The following is a 20,843-nucleotide window of genomic DNA, read 5'->3' as shown; positions in this document are numbered from 1 at the left end:
GATTATCTGTGAACGTGAGCAGTGTTTCTCCGCTGCAGGGAAGCCTCAGACCCGTAATGGCTGCCGGCTCTCAGATAAGACACACTGGGCTTTCAGCGCCGCCAAACGGCTCACCAGGGCCGAGCTATGCTCCTCTGTTCAGAGACAAACTGCAGCTTGACCACTTGATTTACTAGGTCAGTTTCCAAGAGAGTCCTCGTCTTGTTAAGAATAAGAGACTAGTCGAACTCATTTCAGTACAAGAACAGCGTCACAGATATGTCAAAACAAAAAAGGCCGGAGTGAAAAAGTGACCTGATGTCAAACTGAAAGCCTTGTAGAAAAGCCACAATCTGAATTAAATTACTCAGTAACGTATTAAATTAACTTAAAAAGTAAAAAATAATTTAAACAAAATTATGTAAATGTTTTATATAAATATATATAATAAATATAGAAATGAATATGTATATAGTAATGTTTATAATATTAGTTATTAAATTCTTAATATTAAATGAGCAGTTATAATAAAAACATAAATTTTTGGTTAATAATATTAATTATTAACTTACAAAAATAAAATAAAAACAATTAATGCATAAATATAACTAATGTATCATTATTTTCAAATACAAATATAAATAATAACTTTACTGTATACAATAAATTGTTTATAATTATAAATGCAAAAATACAAATAATGCATTATATATGGATAAAATTGTAAATGATTGAATACAACATTAATGTAAATGAAAAAGAATGTCATTATTATAATATTAATGTAAATTAAATAAAAATCAACTCATTAAATGCTTAATTTATTTTATACTTATTTTTCTATCATTATTGGCACCTTGTGCTTTATGACATGCTTTATGTTTTTATGTTTTCTTATTCTTGTTATTTGTATTAAGGGTTTGGCAATATAAAAAACTACCACCATACTACTATAAACTACTTTAAAATTGGGGAATGGCCTCAGAGATTGATTGCACTGTGTTTCAGCTGTATAACAGAAAGGTCAAACACATGTAATGTAGTCGCAGTGAGGTGAAGTTCCTCGTACGGCTGTCACAGCGTGCGCTTTGAGACCGGCTCTGATTTTAATGGCTGTAAGAGTCTCTGCCCTGTTCAATTCAAAACTGACCACATGAGAGAAAAATCAATTCACACCAGCTCCTGATAACCAAACCAGCATCACATTCACAGCTGGACTTTCTACAGAGGATCTCAAATTCTATGAAACCGTGCGATTCTGAGAACTGATGCATTTTAATAAAGAGAAAACAACCCTGTTCAATTATATATAAGCATAACAGCACACTAGGGACTCGGCTCTCAGGACTATGTGAGTAAGATTAAACAGGTTTTGTGTTCCACAGACATTTCTGGGTCACACCTTTATGCAACACTCTTAAAAAGAAAGGTTCTTTATTGGTATCAGTGGTTCTATGAAGAACCTTTAACAGTGCTGGAATCTTTACACTGCACAGAATGTTCTTCACACTGAGGAAAAAATGGTTCTTTTAAGAGCTCTTCGCTGAAAGGTTCTTTGAGGAACCAAAAAAGGTTCTTCTGTGGCATCTTGTCTTTTGAAACCTTTATTTTTAAGAGTGAACTCGAAACCTTTGTTACTGGTTAAAGCTTGTTTGGGAGGACACTATATTTAAAACAACTAGTTTAAAACTGTCTAACACTGAACAGTTTATGAATTTTGTCCTCTAGAGTTAAACTAAAACCACACAGACGTGCATTTAGACAAGCAAGTCAACTATATAATAATGAATCTTGATGGTCCCCATTGACTTCCATAGTATTTCTGGAAGTCAATGGGGACCAACAAATGTTTGATTCTTCAAAATATCTTCTTTTTAATCCATCACAAAAAATAAACTCATACAAATCCCAATCAACAGAAATATAGGCAAATTGTGGCACAATTTTCATTTTTTTTGGTAAACTATACCTTTAAGTATGTTGGATATATTTTATCCTATACAATATCTGTGGGGGAAAAAAGGTTTTCTAATTTGTGTTTGAACAGAAAATAATTTTATTCATTCACAAATAAATAAATGTAATTAATGGATCTATATAATAAATCATAATTCGATTTTCCAGAAAATTATTAGTGGAAAAGTTTAATACAGTTTTCAAATTTTAGTTTGAACAGAAAATGACTTTAATTAATTCAGAAATAAAATAAATATATATGAAACTATATCATTAATTAACATTTTAAGTACACTTTTTTTTGGGGAAAATATCTGTGAAAAGTTTCAGTAGAGTTTATAAGTTCAACTTACTTTCATAAATAATAATAATAATAATAATAATAATAATAATATAATAATAATAATAATAATAATAAAGTTTGCTTAAGTATGCTTTTTTTCCCTAGACAACTTTTGTGGGAAAGTTTGATAGATTTAAATATTAGACTTTCATCTTCAGAAAATGACTTTTATTCATTCGTAAACAAACAAAAAAACAAACAAATCAATAAAAGTCAACTACATAATAATGAATCTATATCTTAAAGTAGCCTAAGCCTTTTGCTCCAGTCTCCCAGACTATATATTAAAATATAGGAATCAATGTGTCATTAAAATTGTAATAATCATAATGTTACGCGTTGTACACATATCAAACATGCCCAACCTTTCAATGAGAACCTCGCGCGTTGCGTCTGAACGGAGCGCCACCAGGGGGTCCACGAGCTCCATGCGTTCCTCCCTCTCCCTCTCTCTCTCTCTCTCTCTCTCTCTCTCTCTCTCTCTCTCTCTCTCTCTCTCTCTCTCTCTCTCTCTCTCTCTCTCTCTCTCTCTCTCTGAGCTGAAGCAGGGTCCTCGCGCTCGGTCTGCAGTCAGTCTGATGCGCTGCGCAGTAACCCAGCAGAACCACCTGTGTAGCTCCCGGGATCCGTGAAGCTCCGCTGATGCTCCTCTCCTCTCCTCCGGAGAGAACGTGTGAATGAGGACGAGCTCTCCAGCTTTTATGTGATTGCATTTGTGCGCCTTTTCGAGGAGTAGCTATCGCAACATGGACTAATTGTATTATCCACCATGGGATTATTGCAGTTGTTTGTTGGATTATTTTGCGCGGCAGCAGGTAGGCAGAGATATCGGCATCAGTTATTAGAGTCTGATACGATGATTATGAGTGCTGGAGGCTATTATCAGTTATTTCTTAATATCTGGTCATGCATTCATCTCCATGCAGCTGTCCAAGTCAGTAATCACCGATACAGAGGTGTATTCCGTGCTATCATCACTGTTCGTGTTATATTATGGCTATGATAATTAAAATAATAAAAAGAGATAGATTTTAGTTAAAACATTTTTTTTTAAATTATAATAGCCATACAATAGTCATCTATTCCTGTTGTACAGCTAAAAGTGAAGTCATTTTAGATTGAAATTTTACAACACTACTGTTTTCATGTATTGTATAAAGCACTGTATAAATAAATGACTTGATTTAAATACATTAAACATGTAACATATAGGCTACAGGGTTCCCACACTTTAGAATTCCAGGCATGGAAGAGTCAATGGAAGTCATGAAAAATGATGCTTTTTAAAAATTTCTATACAGTAATTACAAACGCATGGGAAAGTGTTGCAAATGCATTGGTCTGAAGGTGTGTGTGTGTGTGTGTGTGTGAACCCTGAATGCTGTGATGTACTTACTGATGTGAAATCCTCTTTGTTTTAATGGTGTTTGTTGTGATTGTGTTAGCCGCTGCGTTCGGAGTGGATCCGGCGGTTCGGATCAGCGTTTTCCAAGAGTTCAGTCCTGCACAAGGGTTTTCCGGCGTGACACAGGTGCAAGGTTTCCACGATGACACGAGAGCGTTCCTCTTCCAAGGTAACACTATAATTGTCCATAACTGTCCATTTTAAACGTGTGTTCAGGACCCGGAGAGGATTTTCTATTTCCTGAAAATGCTTGTTAATGCCTCTCCTGTCCCCATGTTGAGGGAAATTGGAAATTATTAATTTCACTTTTGGTGTGAAAGAGCCTTTATAGTTGCCAAAATGATAAGTTTTGGAGGTTTTGTTATAAAAGAAAATGCGCAAACCCAGCCCAGGTGACAAAAAGTAACGCAAAAGTGTTGCAATGCATTACATAAAAAGTAACTAAGTAAAGCAGTTATATACTTTTTTATTGAGTAATGTTGAAATGCATTACTTTTAAAAGTAACTTTCCCCCATTAAAATCATTGATCGTTTCAGTTAGTACAGGTTTTGTATTTATTTTTGGAAAAGATCGGCTGATCTTAACTCATGCATTGCAGTTTTTGAGGATCATAAACAGTCTTATTTGTGGATCATTTTGGCACTCAAAAACTGAGGTGCATAAGCTCGGATCAACCAATCAGTTCAAAAAAGAAATACAAAACCTGTGCTAATTGAAAGAAAACAGGTTTATAAGAAAATTGAATCCAATATTTGGTAATAATATTGCATAATTAGAGATTTACAAGCTATTTTTATATAGGCCAGCCATTTTTGACTGGAAACACCTAATAGGGAAAAAGATTTTTAGGATAATATTAGATATATTTAACACATGCAAACAACACAACGGCTCTAAACAGCTGCACAAGTGCTGAACTGTGTCTAACGGTGGCTGTTTGTTTTGCATCTCATCTCTGTGGGATGAATGGACCCTCATGGGGCCCCTGACAATTGAGAGGCTCTCTGGAAACAAAGGGCCGTGGCTCTTTATGGAAACAGACGCTGGAGAATAATGGGACGCATAATGAGATTAGTCCTCAGACGATTCGCCGATCTGTGTTAAAGCGGTGTGCACAGTTTATCTCCTGCGAATTCTGCTGTTGACAAATAATGACCTATTTGGGAAGCGCGTTATGATGCAACAAGTCGCAAGGTTGGGATGCTGAAAGCATCACGGTTCAGAGTTCTTCTGTGTGATATGTGCTGGCACTGCAGTTGCTGTTCAGGGAAATAAAAGTTGAAGGAAAGCCATGCTCCGTGACTGTGCTGTTGTGCAACATTCAGCTGCTTTACATGGTTAAGAGTTTTCATTCCCTCATAATGACCCTGCAGCTTGCTTAAAGCCTTGACACTTTATTTAAATATATTGAAACTTTTAAATTTTTTTTCCTGCAGAAAACCTCAGCTTGTTTAGTGAAGAGTGTAATTTATGCACCACTAGTGGAACTAATCGAAAGAGCAAAAATTGGTCAGAACGCAATTCCATTTACTGCCACTAGTTGCACTGAAATCACACTTTCCCCTTAATATCTTTTTTAAAGTCAAAAAGTTAATTAGTCTTAATCAGTGTTGTGAAGGATTAAATGTGAATGATTCATTGGTGCATGTTATTATAAAATAATTTTCATAATCTTTCATTAAATAATATCTTATTATTTAATATTATTTTTTTTCAATTATTATTTATTCATACATTTTCAGTTATGCAATACCAGTTTTTATTCACTTATAATGACCTTGCAGCTGGTTTAAAGCCATTAACATAAATATAAATAAACAAAAACTTTCTTTACAAAATAAAATAAAAAAAATCATACTTAATAAATTAATTCACCAACAACGTAACAACATGAAAACAAAGTGCAAAAATCGGTCAGAATGCAATTCCATTTGCTGCCACTAGTTGCGCTGAAATTGCTCTTTCACGATCAAGTCTTTCTTTAAAGTCATGATAAAATCAAAATAAATTCAGAACTCATGTTTCTCGTGTCATTATGAATGATTCATTCATTAGTGCGTTTCATTATAAAACAATCTTCAGAATTTGGCATTAAAATAATATCTTATATATTTCATATATTATTTTTCACCACCTTTTCACCATCCAATCAATTCTTCACAAATAAAATCAAGTTTTCCCTCTTGTAATATGAATAAAATGGTTTCCCTCAGATATGCTTCAAATGCATTGCAAAAATGTTTTCACTGTAAGTTACTCAGCAATTCACATTTAATTCAGATTTGAATTTACATTCTTGACTTTAGATCCTCTGACTTTAGATTTCTTAACATTTTACCATCTAATCATTTCCACATGGATAAAATCAAGTTTCCCTCAGATATGCATCACATTATGGAAGCAAAATGTGTTGCAAACAAGTTTTCACTTTGATTCACACAGCAATTCAGTTTAGATCTGAATTTACATTTTTGACTCTAGATATTATTTTAGATTTTCTCACTTTTTCACTAAAGAATTCCTTATGGATAAAATCAAGTTTCCCTCAGATATGCATCAAATTTATAGAAGCAAAATGCACATTGAAAACATTTTCACATTTTTAAGAAACAAAATAAAAACACACATAAAACAGACATAAATGAACACACACTCTATACTATATACACACATATCACATATCTCAACAAACATTTACACCATGTAATCAGTTCCTCGTGGATTAAATCATGTTTCCCCCATTTATATGTCACATTACGAAAGTAAAATGTGTTGCAAGCATGTTTTCAGTTTGATTCGCAAAGCAATTCACATTCAATTCAGATCTGAGCTCACATTCTTGACTAGATGACTAGATCTTCTGATCATAGGTTTCTTCATGTGGCTTATGCATCTGGGCTCACCTGAGCTCATTAGACTGAGATCATTGTGCCCGTGGGCCAGATGTGAATGCAAGACAGTGAATTAATCAGCTGGCTTTTCCTCATTATTTCTCTGTGGACACACTCCCTCTTTGTCTCATTGTCATTCCTTTCTCCTTTCTAATGCATGCATTTATAAATACTCTCACTGGCATCTCTATTGTTACTGTAAATCATATCAGATATTTGTGTGCGCACCTACACAATGCAAACTCTCTCTCTCTCTCTCTCTCTCTCTCTCTCTCACACACACACACACACACACACACACACACACACACACACACACACACAGTTCATAGTGACATCATTACAGGCATTAAATGGCGTGTTTCTTGTCGGAGTGGTGGTGAGATATGCTCTAAGTGACAGTGGGAAGACCATGGAGACCAGCAGGATAAAACTAGAGAGCCGCAGGCTGAACCTTTCCCTTCTAATTGGGACAGCAGGGCATTCATGCAGGTGGAGCGAGTCTGAGACGAGATTTGGACCACAAACGGTTCCATAGATGAGTCTGAGCGGGGTGTTTGAGTTTGTGTACTGGATGCTCATGGCAAACTATATAAAACTGATAAAAGCTGTTTTTATAGCCACAAAAGTGATTCAGAGGAACGTAACATTACATCACTTGCTCACCAATGGAAGTGAATGGGTGCCGTCAGAATGAGAGTCCAAACAGCTGATAAAAACATCACCATAATCCACAAGTAATCCATGGCACTCCAGTCCATCAGTTAACATCTGGAGAAGACAAAACAAGTTGACTCTTCACTGGAGGAAGTGTTATTATGGATTATGGACATTTTAGAAGGAAAACATACTTCACTACAAATTGCCTAAATAAAAGTTTGGCTTAACTTGAAGAAATTAAGACAGAATTATATTCTTATTTATAAGTGTGCAAATATTTAAAGCACTTTATTTGACAGACAGACAATCATTAATAAATAAATAAATAAGATTTAATAAAACTGCTATGTTATGTTGTAAGGAAACTGTTACTTATTCATTTAATTTCAAAAGATTTTTAGTTCTCAATTGATTAGACATGCTTTCTGATTATTAAAATTTAATTTTCCAATTAAAATTGGGAAAAAAAAAAATAAAACAAAAAAGAGTTTGGGAACATTTTGGGAATAAAACAGATTTCATAGGGAATTATATGGGAAATAACTGTTGTCACAATGAATGAGAAACACTTAAAGGTCAAATATACAAATTACCAAAATAAAAGTTTGATTTAACTTTAAGAAATTAAGAAATAAATTAGTATTTATAATTAAAAATATAAATAAATAAATATCCATCTGTTTTGCAGCAGTTTATTTAATAAATAAATAAATAAATAAATAAATGCAATGTTCTGTTGTAAAGGAACATGATATTTTCATTTGCATTTCAAAAGCTAAAAAAGCAATTTAAATTTTTTCTTTTTTTAAAAAAAGTAAAAGGTTTTATGAATTAATTGATTATTATCAACATGCTTTTTAATAATTAAAATTTAATTAACTATTCAAATTGGAATTCATATACACAAATCCAGAAAACGCAAAATTTGGGCACAAAATAAAATGGTTTACAATCCTTAATGTGACGTAAGCAGGATATTTCATGAGAAAAAAATGTGGGCGGGGTCTGATTTTATCCATGGAATTGATTGGATGATGAAAAGTGTCCCTAAATGAAAGAAGGCGATACAAAGTATCAACCTTTACTCAGATGTTTCTCTTAAAATTCTAAAAAATAGAGACAAACGAATCAGTAGTTACATACAGGAAGAGTTATTGTCAATGACATGAACATCTGCAACAATAGCTCAGTTTTGTCCAGAATCGTTCCAAAGAAGTGTATCTCCAGCGATCTCGTATGTGAGCTCCATTCCTGCGATCCCTGTGGATCTTTCACCCTGTTCAGAATCTCTGAGCCGCACAGCTGTCAGAGAGAGAGAGAGAAGGGGTCACAAAGCGTCTGGATGAATTGAAGGTGCCCTTGGCTAGCGCTGGGATTCATTCCTGCCCGGACGCGAGTGACAGCGCTGACATCCAGCGTCAGATGCTCCAGAAGGATGTTCTGCCTTCATGATTAATGGATGCAAATATCACTCAGAGATCTCAGCTAGAATAAAAGGGCCTTACAGGTCAAGCTGAACTCCTGAACTGGACACCAGTAACCAAAACCCACTCATGCAACACCAGACGAAGTTGAATTTCAGGAATAATTCTCCCAAAATGAAAACTACTCACCTCATGTCGATCCAAACCCAGCAGTGACATCAATCTACATCATAGACATCAAATCTGGATTAATGAACACATGCAGATGCTGAGATGTGTGAGATCTGAATGTCTTTGTTGAGCTTTTCAGCTGATCATTCACTTGTACATGAGATATGAAGATATTCAGATAATGTCCCTAAATTCAACACTTAATTATCTTCATTTATTTAATTAGTTATTTTCCTCTGAGTAAGTATTGTGAAACGCTCATCGGTGCATATTTCCCTTCACCCTCCGCCCAGTGTTATTTTAGCATCATTGATGTACTAGTATAGTTTTTATATAATTTTTTTTAATGAATTGAATTTTTATAATTCATTTTAATTTTAGTTAGTTTTAGTAATTTGCTGCATTTTTTAGTTTCTTTTAAACTTTTAAATAATATAAAAAAGTATGCATTTTGCCATTTTTTATTGTTTTCTTGCTTAAAGTTTTTTTGTTTATCTTTTAACTTAAGAAATTATGTGCTTTTGTAATGTAACATTTTTTTAAAAGTTTTTTTAATTTATCTTTTAACTAAAATTAAAAAGTGTTTTTTTTTAATTGTTATTGTTTTTTGTGTTTTTTAAGTTTATATTTTAACTAAAATTAAAAGTTATGTTTTTTAGTGTATCATTTAACCAAAAAGATTTTTGTAAAAAAAAAAGTTTATTTTTATATATTTCTATATAGCTTTAATTAATTTTTATTTCAGTTTTAGGTAAATTTAGTACTTCAATTTTAATAAATTTTGACTACTTGAAATACTGAAAATGATTTTTAATAGTAACAATAACATCTCATGATTTAAAGACCCCATGATATAAAAATTTGAGTTTTGTGGCCTTTATTGTACTTCCAAAACTTATAGATAGATATAAGATTTACACAATTAAAATGTACTTTTTCTCTTGAAGAAATGCACCAAAATTATTGATGACATCATCCTGCAGTCGGGGGTGGATGACAGTTTTGTCCAATCAGACTAGTGATAGCAAATAATTTTTCATGGCTGTGATTCAAATGAAATATTTTCATCTATTTTCACATAAATTGGATGTTTCTGATTTAAACATATCACATCTGAGCTGCTTCCAGAAACGGAGCAGATGTTAGCAGACGGGGCGTTATGTAAACGCTGAGTTGGACTCATTAAAACGGGATAAACAGGAAGAGCGTTAAATTTAATGTACTTATCCTGATATTTGACAAAGCCGCTTTTGGACGAAAGGCGATCTCTGCTCTGCCTCTGCTTCATCAAAAAACCTCCAGGAAAATCCTGAGAAAGCTAAAACAGCACTTTTCTCAGGCTGGTGCATGTGAGGCGTCTCTCGGGGAGGCGTTTGTGGTCTAATCTCGTCCTCAGGACAGATCCCATGCTGTAGAACAAAGAATTGGGCTCCGATGAAGGAAGACGGATGCTGGTTTTCACCACGGGGTAAACAGCTCCAGATTCTCTGTATGTAAATCTCACTGCTCTCCTCACAGGCAAAACACACACCTGGCTGAGACTCATAAACACAGAAAATCATCCCATGTGTCTAAAAATAGATGAAAGAATCAAACTGGAGTGCATTTCAGAATCCATGTATCATTCGTTTTTTGATTTAATATTGAAAGTAGAAAAATGAAAAAACGGCTCCTTTTTAGTTTTTTAAATAAAAAAACGAGATTTCAGCTTAAATTTTCATTTTTTGTTCGGGGTAGAAAAATGAATAAACAGCTTGAATATGCGATTTTTGTTTATGGGTGGGAATTGAACGCCCCTTTCTTCTGATTGGTCAGCCGAAGATCAAAGCGTGCCGTCATCCGTTTTTCTGCAGTTCCATGCAGCAGAATAATAATCCTCCACTGCTGCAGGTGTACAGATTCATAACATGTTTATTGCAACTACATTTCATCTTTTTTCATCAAACAAACAGACTAATGAATAGCTCGACACAGAGCCTAGACAGGGCTTTCTTCTGTGTAGATATAAATTCTATGCTTTGCATCAGCTGGGCATGGCAGGCTATGATATGAGGGCAAGTTAATCTTTGTGAAATCATGGCCTGGCTTTGTTGTGGGACATCTGCTCGCTGCAGCGCCTCCTGATCGATGGAGGATGAGCTGCATTGGGACTCATCGGACAGAAGAGCTGTTTCCATGGAGATGCTTGGGTCAGACGGCCGAGGAGATCCCGACCATCAAAGCCCTTCCCACCGAGAGCCTTTCATCAGGCCTGAGAGGCTTTTTGGAGCAGGACGCACGATCCTGCTGGGAATGAAAGGGCAACCGCCGCGACTCAAACACGCCACTTTCACTCACTCTGCTTCAAATCATCATCATCATCATCATCTTGATCCTGCAGCTCTTCTGTTTGAAGATGTCTCAGGATGGACTTCAGAGCTTTATATTAGCATTATCTTCTTCATTTATTCATTATCTTAATGTATTGGAAAAAAAAAATTTAAATCCAAAAAATGTGTATACACAATATATATATATATATATATATCTTTAATATATATATTTACAAATTAATTTTTATCTTAACATATTTATCTTTTAAGAAAAATTCCGGCTAAATGCTAAAAACTATTTATTTTCTATTTAAAATATTTATTTTACACTCTCAATGGATAATTGTTAATAAAATTGAACTAAATAAACATGTGACTATTATATAAATTATTATTATTATTATTATGTTTATTTTTTTATTTTTTTTTACAAATTACAAATGAATCATTATCTTAATGTATATATCTTTTAAAAAATCAGGCTAAATGGCAAATATATTATATTTTATCCTGGCTAAATTTGAAATCTACATATTTATTTTTTCTGATTGAATGCATAAATGTAAATAAAGTATACTAAATAAATGTCTATTTTTGCTAAATTAAGGGTGGCAGTAAAAAAAATGGTATAAATCACAACATAGTTTTTCTAGAAATTAAATTATTTTAGATTATTTCCTTGTTTATTTGAATCTCATTGGATGCAAATCAAAAGCTGGAACAATTCATACGCCTGAATGATGTATCTGACAAAAGTACAAAAACAGCTTCACATTAACAAACTCTTGAGTCTATCATGACTTGACTTCTCAATTTATAACAAGCCCTTCAAGATATAATTCATTTAAACATGCGAATGCCTCTTCTTTTGTTTTCCACTCAAGGAAGCAAGTGAATCAGGTTTGGAACGATGTGGGAGTGAGTCAGTGATTTTCATTTTTGGATGAACTGCTGCTTAAAGAAAACACTAGTAATCTGTTTATATCTGGCCACGTTTCTGTTTAGAATATGGTTTCGCTGCAGGAGGACACTCAACATTTCCTGTAAGTGAAGTTCATGTCCTGCAAATGAACTCTCACAACAGATTCTGCCTTTGACAGGGTTTTGCATGAAAGAAAGTTCACAAATGACATCTAATGAGATGAAAAGGAGACTTGCTGGAGTCTCAGGCTTCTCAGATGCTTCTCCTGAGAAAAAGACTTCAGTAAGCTCACCTGTATCTCCTCTAGAACGGGGTTCTAAAGATTATTTTACTCTGGATTTCTGACTTTTCCAGTACAAATATCTAAACATTCTTCAATTAAGAAACATTTACTTGAGAACCAAAATGACTGAAGATATAAAGTCTAATTTTTTGAAAAAATAATCAAAATTGAGTGGCTTTTTGTTAAGAAAAAAGTATTCCACTGGAGTCGGAAAATAAACTTTTTTCCCGTTTGAAGTATGTTTATTTTTCTGACCCCAGTGGCAGGTATTTTTTTCTTATTATTTTCAGCAAAAACTCACTTAATTTTGATTTCAGAATTTTTTTCTTTTTTTCTTTTTTATTTTAGAGCTCTAACTGGATGACGATTAGTGACTCATTTGGGTCTGTTTTTGTTTCTAATGAGGACTTTTAGAAGAAACATCTGTTGATGCTTAAATTAAACATAATTGAGATCTTCAGAGCTATGAAAGAGCAAAAATATTTTCCTTTCCCATATGGCAAAATATGGAGGAAAAAAATACAAATATACAAAAAAAATACAAATAAATAAATATATATATATATATATATATATATATATATATATAGTATATATTTATATAAGAATATATATATATACAGTACAGGTCAAAAGTTTGGAAACATTACTATTTTTAATGTTTTTGAAAGAAGTCTCTTCTGCTCATCAAGCCTGCATTTATTTAATCAAAAATACAGAAAAAAACAGTAATATTGTGAAATATTATTACAACTTCAAATAATAGTTTTCTATTTGAATATACTTTAAAAAAATAATTTATTCCTGTGATGCAAAGCTGAATTTTCAGCATCATTACTCCAGCCTTCAGTGTCACATGTAACATCCAGTTTATCACATGATCATTTAGAAATCATTCTAATATTCTGATTTATTATGAGTGTTGGAAACAGTTCTGCTGTCTAATATATTTGATGAATAAAAGGTTAAAAAGAACTGCATTTATTCAAAATAAAAAAAAAAATATCTAATAATATATATTCTAATAATAAATTTTCTTTACTATCACTTTTATCAATTTAACACATCCTTGCTGAATAAAAGTATTGATTTTATTTAAAAAAAAGAAAGAAAAAAAATTACTGACCCCAAATTACTGACCAGTAGAGTATATTGTTATTACAAAATATTTATATTTTAAAAACATAGCTTCTTTTTTTCATCATCAAAGTATCCTAAAAAAGTATCACATGTTCTGAAAAAATATTAAGCAGCAGAACTGTTTCCAACTTTGATAATGAATCATCATATTAGAATGATTTCTAAAGGATCATGTGGTAATGATCCTAAAAATTCAGCTTTGCATCACAGAAATAAATGATAATTTAAAGTATAATACATTTAAAAACAATTATTTTAAATTGTAATAATATATCACAATATTACATTTTTTTTCTGTATTTTTGATCAAATAAATGCAGGCTTGATGAGCAGAAGAAACTTCTTTCAAAAACATTAAAAATAGTAATGTTTCCAAACTTTTGACCTGTATTTCAAATATTCAGTTAAACTTCAAATGCAAAAAATATTACAAAATGTACTTTAAGGGACACGAAAATACAGTATAAAATATAAATGAAAATGCCATTCTTAAAATAATTTTTTGACAATATATGATATAAACATACATTTATGTAATTTATGTATTAATTTGTGTATTAATGAATCACATCCCAAAATTATTGGGGAAATGTATGTAACTACAATTCTATTGTAATTAATTATAAAACTATAATTATATATTTATGCAAATATATGGTATGCAATCATGTAAATATATAATATAAAAATATATTTATGTATTAATTTAATTATTAATGAAACATGGTCCAAACTGATTGGGGAAATGTATGTAACTAAAGATACATTATTATACTTAATTATAAAAATTATAATGATATATTTAGGCAAATATATTGTGTGTGATTATTTAATGTAAAAAATATATATTTTACTAGTGCTGGGTAATGATTAATCACATCCAAAATAAAAGTTTATAATAATAATAATATATATGTGTGTGTTCTGTGTATTATGTATATATAAATACACTCACATGCATGTGTATATTTAAGAAAAATATATTATGTTTATATATTAAATATTTTATACTTTTAAAAATATGAATATAAATATAAACATGTAAATACATCTAAGTACTTTTAAAATATATACTGTATGTGTGTCTTTACATATGCATAATAAATAAACACAGTACACAAACTTATATAAACAAAAACTTTTATTGTGGATGCGATTAATTGCGATTAATCATTGCCTAGCACTAAACATAATTATGTAAATATTAAATATATAATGTAACTATATTTGGCTACACTTTATTTGAAGTGTCATTGTTACAGTGTAATACAGTATTGAAGTACTGAGTATTATATTATTAACTACATGTACTTTTTTCGTATGGTTAGGATTAGGATTAAGGTTTGTGGTAGAGTTTACTTGCATGTAATTATGCATAATTTATTGTTATTATAATAGTATGTACATGTAACAAGGACACCTTTTTAAAATAAAGTGTTACCCTATATTTCTGTAAATATATTTTTTTATTTTTTTTTTGTTGCATTGATGCATTAAAGCAGTTGTGGCTGCAGAAATTCCCCGAAACTTCCTTTCATGAGGGACAGAATGCGAGAAGTGCAGTTCAGTTCTGAGCTGAAAACGAGACAGTGACTAATTAAACGGCAGACTGAAGCCGGATCTGTTAATTGGTCTTTCCTCAGTCGCTGGGGGTTGATCGATTGGCTTTTTTTGGAGGATGCCCGCGTGTCTTCATTACAGGCTGCTGCTGGAGTCCTGTAACTGTGTCACCGGCTTTGATGTGATCGCTTCTGAGAGAGAGAGCGAGAGAGATGATCATTTATTGATGCCTCCATTAGAAAGTAGCATGAGAGGAGGAGGAGGAGGAGGAGGAGGAGGAGGAGGAGCTGTTTGCTGGGAGGAATCAAGCGTAAGAAACCTCTCGTTTTCTGCGCTCGGATTCACTCATTGTGTCGTGTGTGTGTCAGTCTGGAGATTATTAAATAACTGATGCTGTCATCAAGTTCCACATAATCCACTTTGACTCAACGCAGACGTTCACATCTCGTAATATCACTCAAACCACTCTGCACCAGATAAGGCCATCTCAAAGCGTTTTGGTGTTTACTGACAGGGATGAGCTGTTTGTGTCACCCTCAAGACTTTTTGGGGAAATTATGGAAGTGATTTTGGTTTGACACATAAAAAATACACAGATAAAACCATTTTAGGTCTCATTTTCTGCAAACACAAATAGGATAGGAAGTTGTAGCACTAATGCAACCGAATGATGCTCAAAAGATGCACATCAGCTGATTGACTGATGTAATGTGTGATGTATGTAATATGGGATACATATATATATATATATATATATATATATATATACAGTATGTGTGTGTGTGTGTGTGTGCGTGTGTGTTTGAAGAGCTCATAAAAAAACAGATAACTCAGTTTTACCAATTTTCAAAAATCATGTTTTTTTCCTTGTGCATTCCAGTTAATCTCAATAAAAACTGGGGGGTTGGGAGTTGGGTTGTTCTGATTAAGGGGAAAAAAATAAAATAAAATACAGCCAGTCAACACAATAAAACAATAACAAAACAATAACAAAAAAAAATATGAAAAAAAAATAAATAAAACAAAAATAAAAAGAATAAACAGAGTTATCTGTTTTTGCAAATAAACTCTTTATATAAATATAATTGAATATTTTATGTAAATATATAATCATATAAATGTCCAATATTTATGTATTTGACATTTATTTAAATATTCTATTGTGTTTCATATTTAATACCTCCTTTCCCATTTTCCCATTCTTGTGCATGATGTAGTTCATTTGCATTCAACTCATAAATACAATCATTTCTACAGGAGTTGAAGGAAGCGTTTCCACACTTTACTGCTTTGATATAATTGTGCATCTCTGAGAGTTTCAGTTGTTTTCCCTGAATCCCTGCTGAGAACACCTGCCTGAGCTGGTCTGAGCTGGTTTAAACCGGTCTTAGCCAGCTGGAAAGAGCCCAAAACCCCTGTAAAACCAGACCAGCTAACATCTGCAGTGTCCAGCAGTCTCGCTGCTCATTCACTCGAACATGAACGTTGTGTTTTTTCCCCAGGCTTTCATATACTGTATGTTAATGGATTGATTTGTTTGGTCATAACTGATGGTGAGCCTGCTGCGGTTAATCTCTACCTTCACTAGAAGACATGAGAGGAGCGTGTTCGTCCTGTGATCGTCTCTGTGTCTGTGTGAAATGTTATTGGATTGCCTCTCTGCAGGCTCGTCCCGGAGCGTGAGGGTCCCAGACGACGCAGCGGGCCGCATGCTGCAGAAACTCAGAGGAAAGAGTGAGTTCACCATCGCACTGACGCTCAGACAGGAGAAACTCAACTCTGGGGTCATACTGTCCATTCATCACGGAGAACAGAGGTGAGAACACACACACACACACACACACACACACACACACACACACACACACACACACAAACACACACACACACACACACACAAAAGACACACACACACACACACAAACACAAACACACACACAAACACAAACACACACACACACACACACACACACACACACACACACACACACACACACACACACACACACACACACAAACAGGACAAATTACATGCTTAACTTTAATGTTTGTTCATATCACTAACACTAATTATAAGCAAAAGTATGCTTGACTTGGCAAACACCTAATTATAATTGTTATACCCACAAGATTAGAAAAACACACACACATACATGCTCACACACACAGCTCTTGGCAACAAGTGAAGTTTATCTACATACAGCGTCTAATTATATGGTTCAGTAAAGTGTGTTCAGTCACCGATGTACTATAAAATGAAATGAATACAAAATATAAAAAAATAACATTCATTAATATGAATAATATCAGTAATGATATTAAATAATAATTATGAATTAATATTTAAATATGTACTAAATTAAAATATTATATAATAAACAATATTTAGTTAAATTTATTAAATATTGAATTATGCAATTAAATTATTAAATAAAAATATAAATAAATATAATTAAATTAAATATTCATTCTAAATGTTCAGTGTGGTATTTAGAATGAGTCAGACTATAGAGTTATATATAAATAACTTTTAACTTTGTTTAACTTACTGTGTCACCTATTCAAATTCACACTTTGATTATTAATTTTGCCCAGCCTTGCTTCCATTTGCACTTGACTAAATTAAGTAGCGAATCTGTTTGCTTCTTCTCTAGTGTTGTTCTGCCCTGACACTCGTATTGTTTTCTCTGTTGGATTAATCACTTCTGCTTCTATTATTCTCATTTGCAAGTTGCTTTGGATACATTTAGCATGTATAATACTGACGGATGTCTAGACAGTCAGACCCGAGTCGTTTCTGGCTGGTGATGCACAATTGAGAATCAGTGCTCTACATGATGAAGCATTTGTTTAGTCAAAGTAAAGTTCACACGGTTAATGTTCGCGCTTTCTGAATAGATTGCAGTATGATGGAGAGAAGGAGACAAAGTGAGGGAATTAAGAAGAGGAAGTTATCCCTCGAGATGCTCTTCCAGAGTCATTTTTAGTGCTTGACCGGCGAGCCGCGGTGGATTCTGCCTCCCCAAGCGCATTGTTTTCCCGTCCCTGTTCAGCTCATCATTAACTGTTTCCCTGCGCTGTGTCCAAATCCGCGGCTCCCTGAAGACTGATTAGAAGTTTTCCCTCTCTGAGTCGAGTCTAAGAGCAGCACTCAGCAGAAATAAAACACTCTCTCTCCAGGAAGACTGTTTAAACACCAGCAACTCTTTCTTTGTGCAAATAAGTTTGCAATAACTTAATATAAAGTTGCTTTCCATTAGAAAAACTGCTACACGGGGAATTTAGGCTGTATTGGAAATGGATCTTTTCCCATTGTCAGTGCATTACTGTCAGTGATGGCGAGTAACTGGCTAAAAATAGCTTGCTTTTTTTTTTTTTGGAAGAGCACACATAAAATTATATCCGTGAAATAGAGAACTCACATCTGTCTCTGTGACGGCACTAGAGTCTGTAAACAGCAAATAAAAGGAGCCAGAAACACTCTCAGCCTGTCAATTATTTTATGACATGTTTGTGGAGGGCGGGGCTTCTGGAATTTGAATTGAATTTGGATAGAGGTGGTGAACAGGATGCAAAATTGCAGTTTAAATTTGAATGCAAGGAAGTAGAATTGAAATGAATTGAAATTCAAACTATGACTGGGATTTTTAAGAAAATCTTTGGTGGTGTTTAAAAAACAAATTTGAAGGAAGGAAAGAAGGATGGATGGATGGATGGAAAGACTGATGGAGGGACGGAAGGGTGAACAGATGATGGTTGGATGGATGGACAAACAGATGAATGAATGGATGATAGATAGAATGGATAGATGATGGATGGATGGATGGATGGGTGAACTAATAGATGGATGGATGATGGATGATGGATGGATGGAGAGGCGGATGAACAAAGAGATGAATGGATGGATGATAGAATGGATAGATAGATGATGCATGGATGGATGGACAAACAGATGAATGAATGGATGATAGAATGGATAGATGATGGATGGATGAATGGGTGAACTATTAGATGGATGGATGATGGATGATAGATGGATGGAGAGGCGGATGGACAAAGAGATGAATGGATGGATGATAGAATGGATAGATGGATGGGTGAACTAATAGATGGATGGATGGATGGATGGATGGATGGAGAGGCGGATGGACAAACAGATGGATGGATGGATGGATGGATGGATGGAGAGGCGGATTGACAAACAGATGGATGGATGGATGGATGGATGGATGGAAAGATAGAGGAAGGAACAGATGGATGCGTGGATGGATAGATGGATGAACAAACAGAAGGAATGAAGGAAGGAAAGACAGACAGGTGGATGAACAGACGCATGGATGGATGGATGGATGGATGGATGGATGGATGGATGGAGAGACGAAGGGATGAACAAATGGATGGATGGATGGATGGATGGATGGATGATCAAAAAGAAAAGGAAGGAAGGAAGGAAGGAAAGACAGACAGGTGGACAAACGGATGGATGGATGGAAATTTACACTAAATTTCAAAGCAAATTGGATGGATGGACAGACAGACAAACAGATAGATGGGCGGATAGATAGACAGACAGATGGATGGAGAGACAGAGGGACAAACAGGTGGATAGATAGATGGCTGGGTGAACAAACAGATGGATAGATGATCTACCATTTAACATCTTTTAGCAGAAACACAAAATCTTGACAGAAAATGGCTCTTGTCAACCATTTGGACTCAAGATTCAGTTTTAAGGGTCAGCAGGTCAAGCGTTTTGTATGTTTAAGACTCTCCTATTTGAAAGAACAGCATTTTTTAATGACGACATTTGCTTCGGAGAAGACAACAACATCACGCCGTGCCGGCAGAACTACAGCGGCCGTGTCCTTACTGTAATTGTGCTCGTTGAACTGTGTTTATTGAAGCCAGCACATAATAGGGGCCTTGTGAAAGATGTTAATTACATTGTACGCCGAGTCGATGAAGCAGGTGGCTCTGACATTGGGCTGGTATTGATATTCCCTTTCTATGCAGCTGGAACGGTGCTGACTAGAAGTGCAAGGCGAGAGGAAAAGAACTCATTAGGTCCCTGTTTGTAGATAAATCAAAACCTGCGTATCTGTAATTGGCTTCTCTCGAATAATGCTCTTGAGCGTGGTGATTTTTTGTGAGGAGGAGGAAATAAAACTTGTTAGTCTGCGCAGGCAGGTGGGCTGATGACTTTTTGGCAGCTTTCCCCATTAACGCTTCCTTCAAGTAAATCTCAACAGAGACGAGCGGAGCAGAGGAATTACAATGTGAAGGAGGCTTTAAGCTCATCTGTATCCGCCGGTGTTTCCTGCGCCTCAATCTACAGAAACCATGTTTTAGCTTTGGCTGTGAGTTTGTAGTCTGTGATGAGAAAGACTGAGTACTGCAATATAATACACAATATAAGACTGTAAATATTCGTTGATCTATTGCATGCAAAAAAAATATGCAATGAAGCTGTCATAAAGACTCGTCAGTCTGACTGCAATAAAATATCTTCTGCTCATCAAGGCTGCATTTTTTGATCAAAAATGCAGTAAAAATTCTGAAATATTATTATAATGTAAAATAGCTGTTTTCTGTGTGAATAGATGTTAAAATGTAATTTATTCCTGTGATCAAAGCTGAATTTTCAGCATCATTACTCCAGTTTTCAGTGTATTATTATAATCTTTTGTAATCGATCTTCTGTAACATTATAAATGTTTTTAGTGTCAGTTTTGAAAAATGTAATGTGTCCTTGATGAAAGTATTCATTTCTTTCTTCTCCCAAAATTTTGAATGGTA

The 20,843-nt window shown here is 34.0% G+C and overlaps 2 protein-coding genes across 2 annotated transcripts in view; both read left to right on the top strand.

Annotated features, from left to right (window-relative positions):
* Nucleotides 1-20,843, top strand: part of myo9ab (myosin IXAb) — a 709,890-nt gene that overhangs the window by 185,336 nt on the left and 503,711 nt on the right.
* nell2a (neural EGFL like 2a) overlaps nucleotides 2,830-20,843 on the top strand; it is a 101,308-nt gene continuing 83,294 nt past the window's right edge. The window contains 3 exon segments of the mRNA XM_042753070.1: nucleotides 2,830-3,093; nucleotides 3,724-3,852; nucleotides 16,713-16,863. Coding sequence (XP_042609004.1) covers nucleotides 3,048-3,093; nucleotides 3,724-3,852; nucleotides 16,713-16,863 — 326 coding nt within the window. The 5' untranslated portion in view covers nucleotides 2,830-3,047.

The sequence above is a fragment of the Cyprinus carpio genome, chromosome B25 (genome assembly GCF_018340385.1).
Source record: "Cyprinus carpio isolate SPL01 chromosome B25, ASM1834038v1, whole genome shotgun sequence".
Classification (NCBI taxonomy): Eukaryota; Metazoa; Chordata; class Actinopteri; order Cypriniformes; family Cyprinidae; genus Cyprinus; species Cyprinus carpio.
The sequence above is the reverse complement of the archived record's forward strand: the minus strand, read 5'-3'. Positions and strand labels throughout refer to the sequence as shown.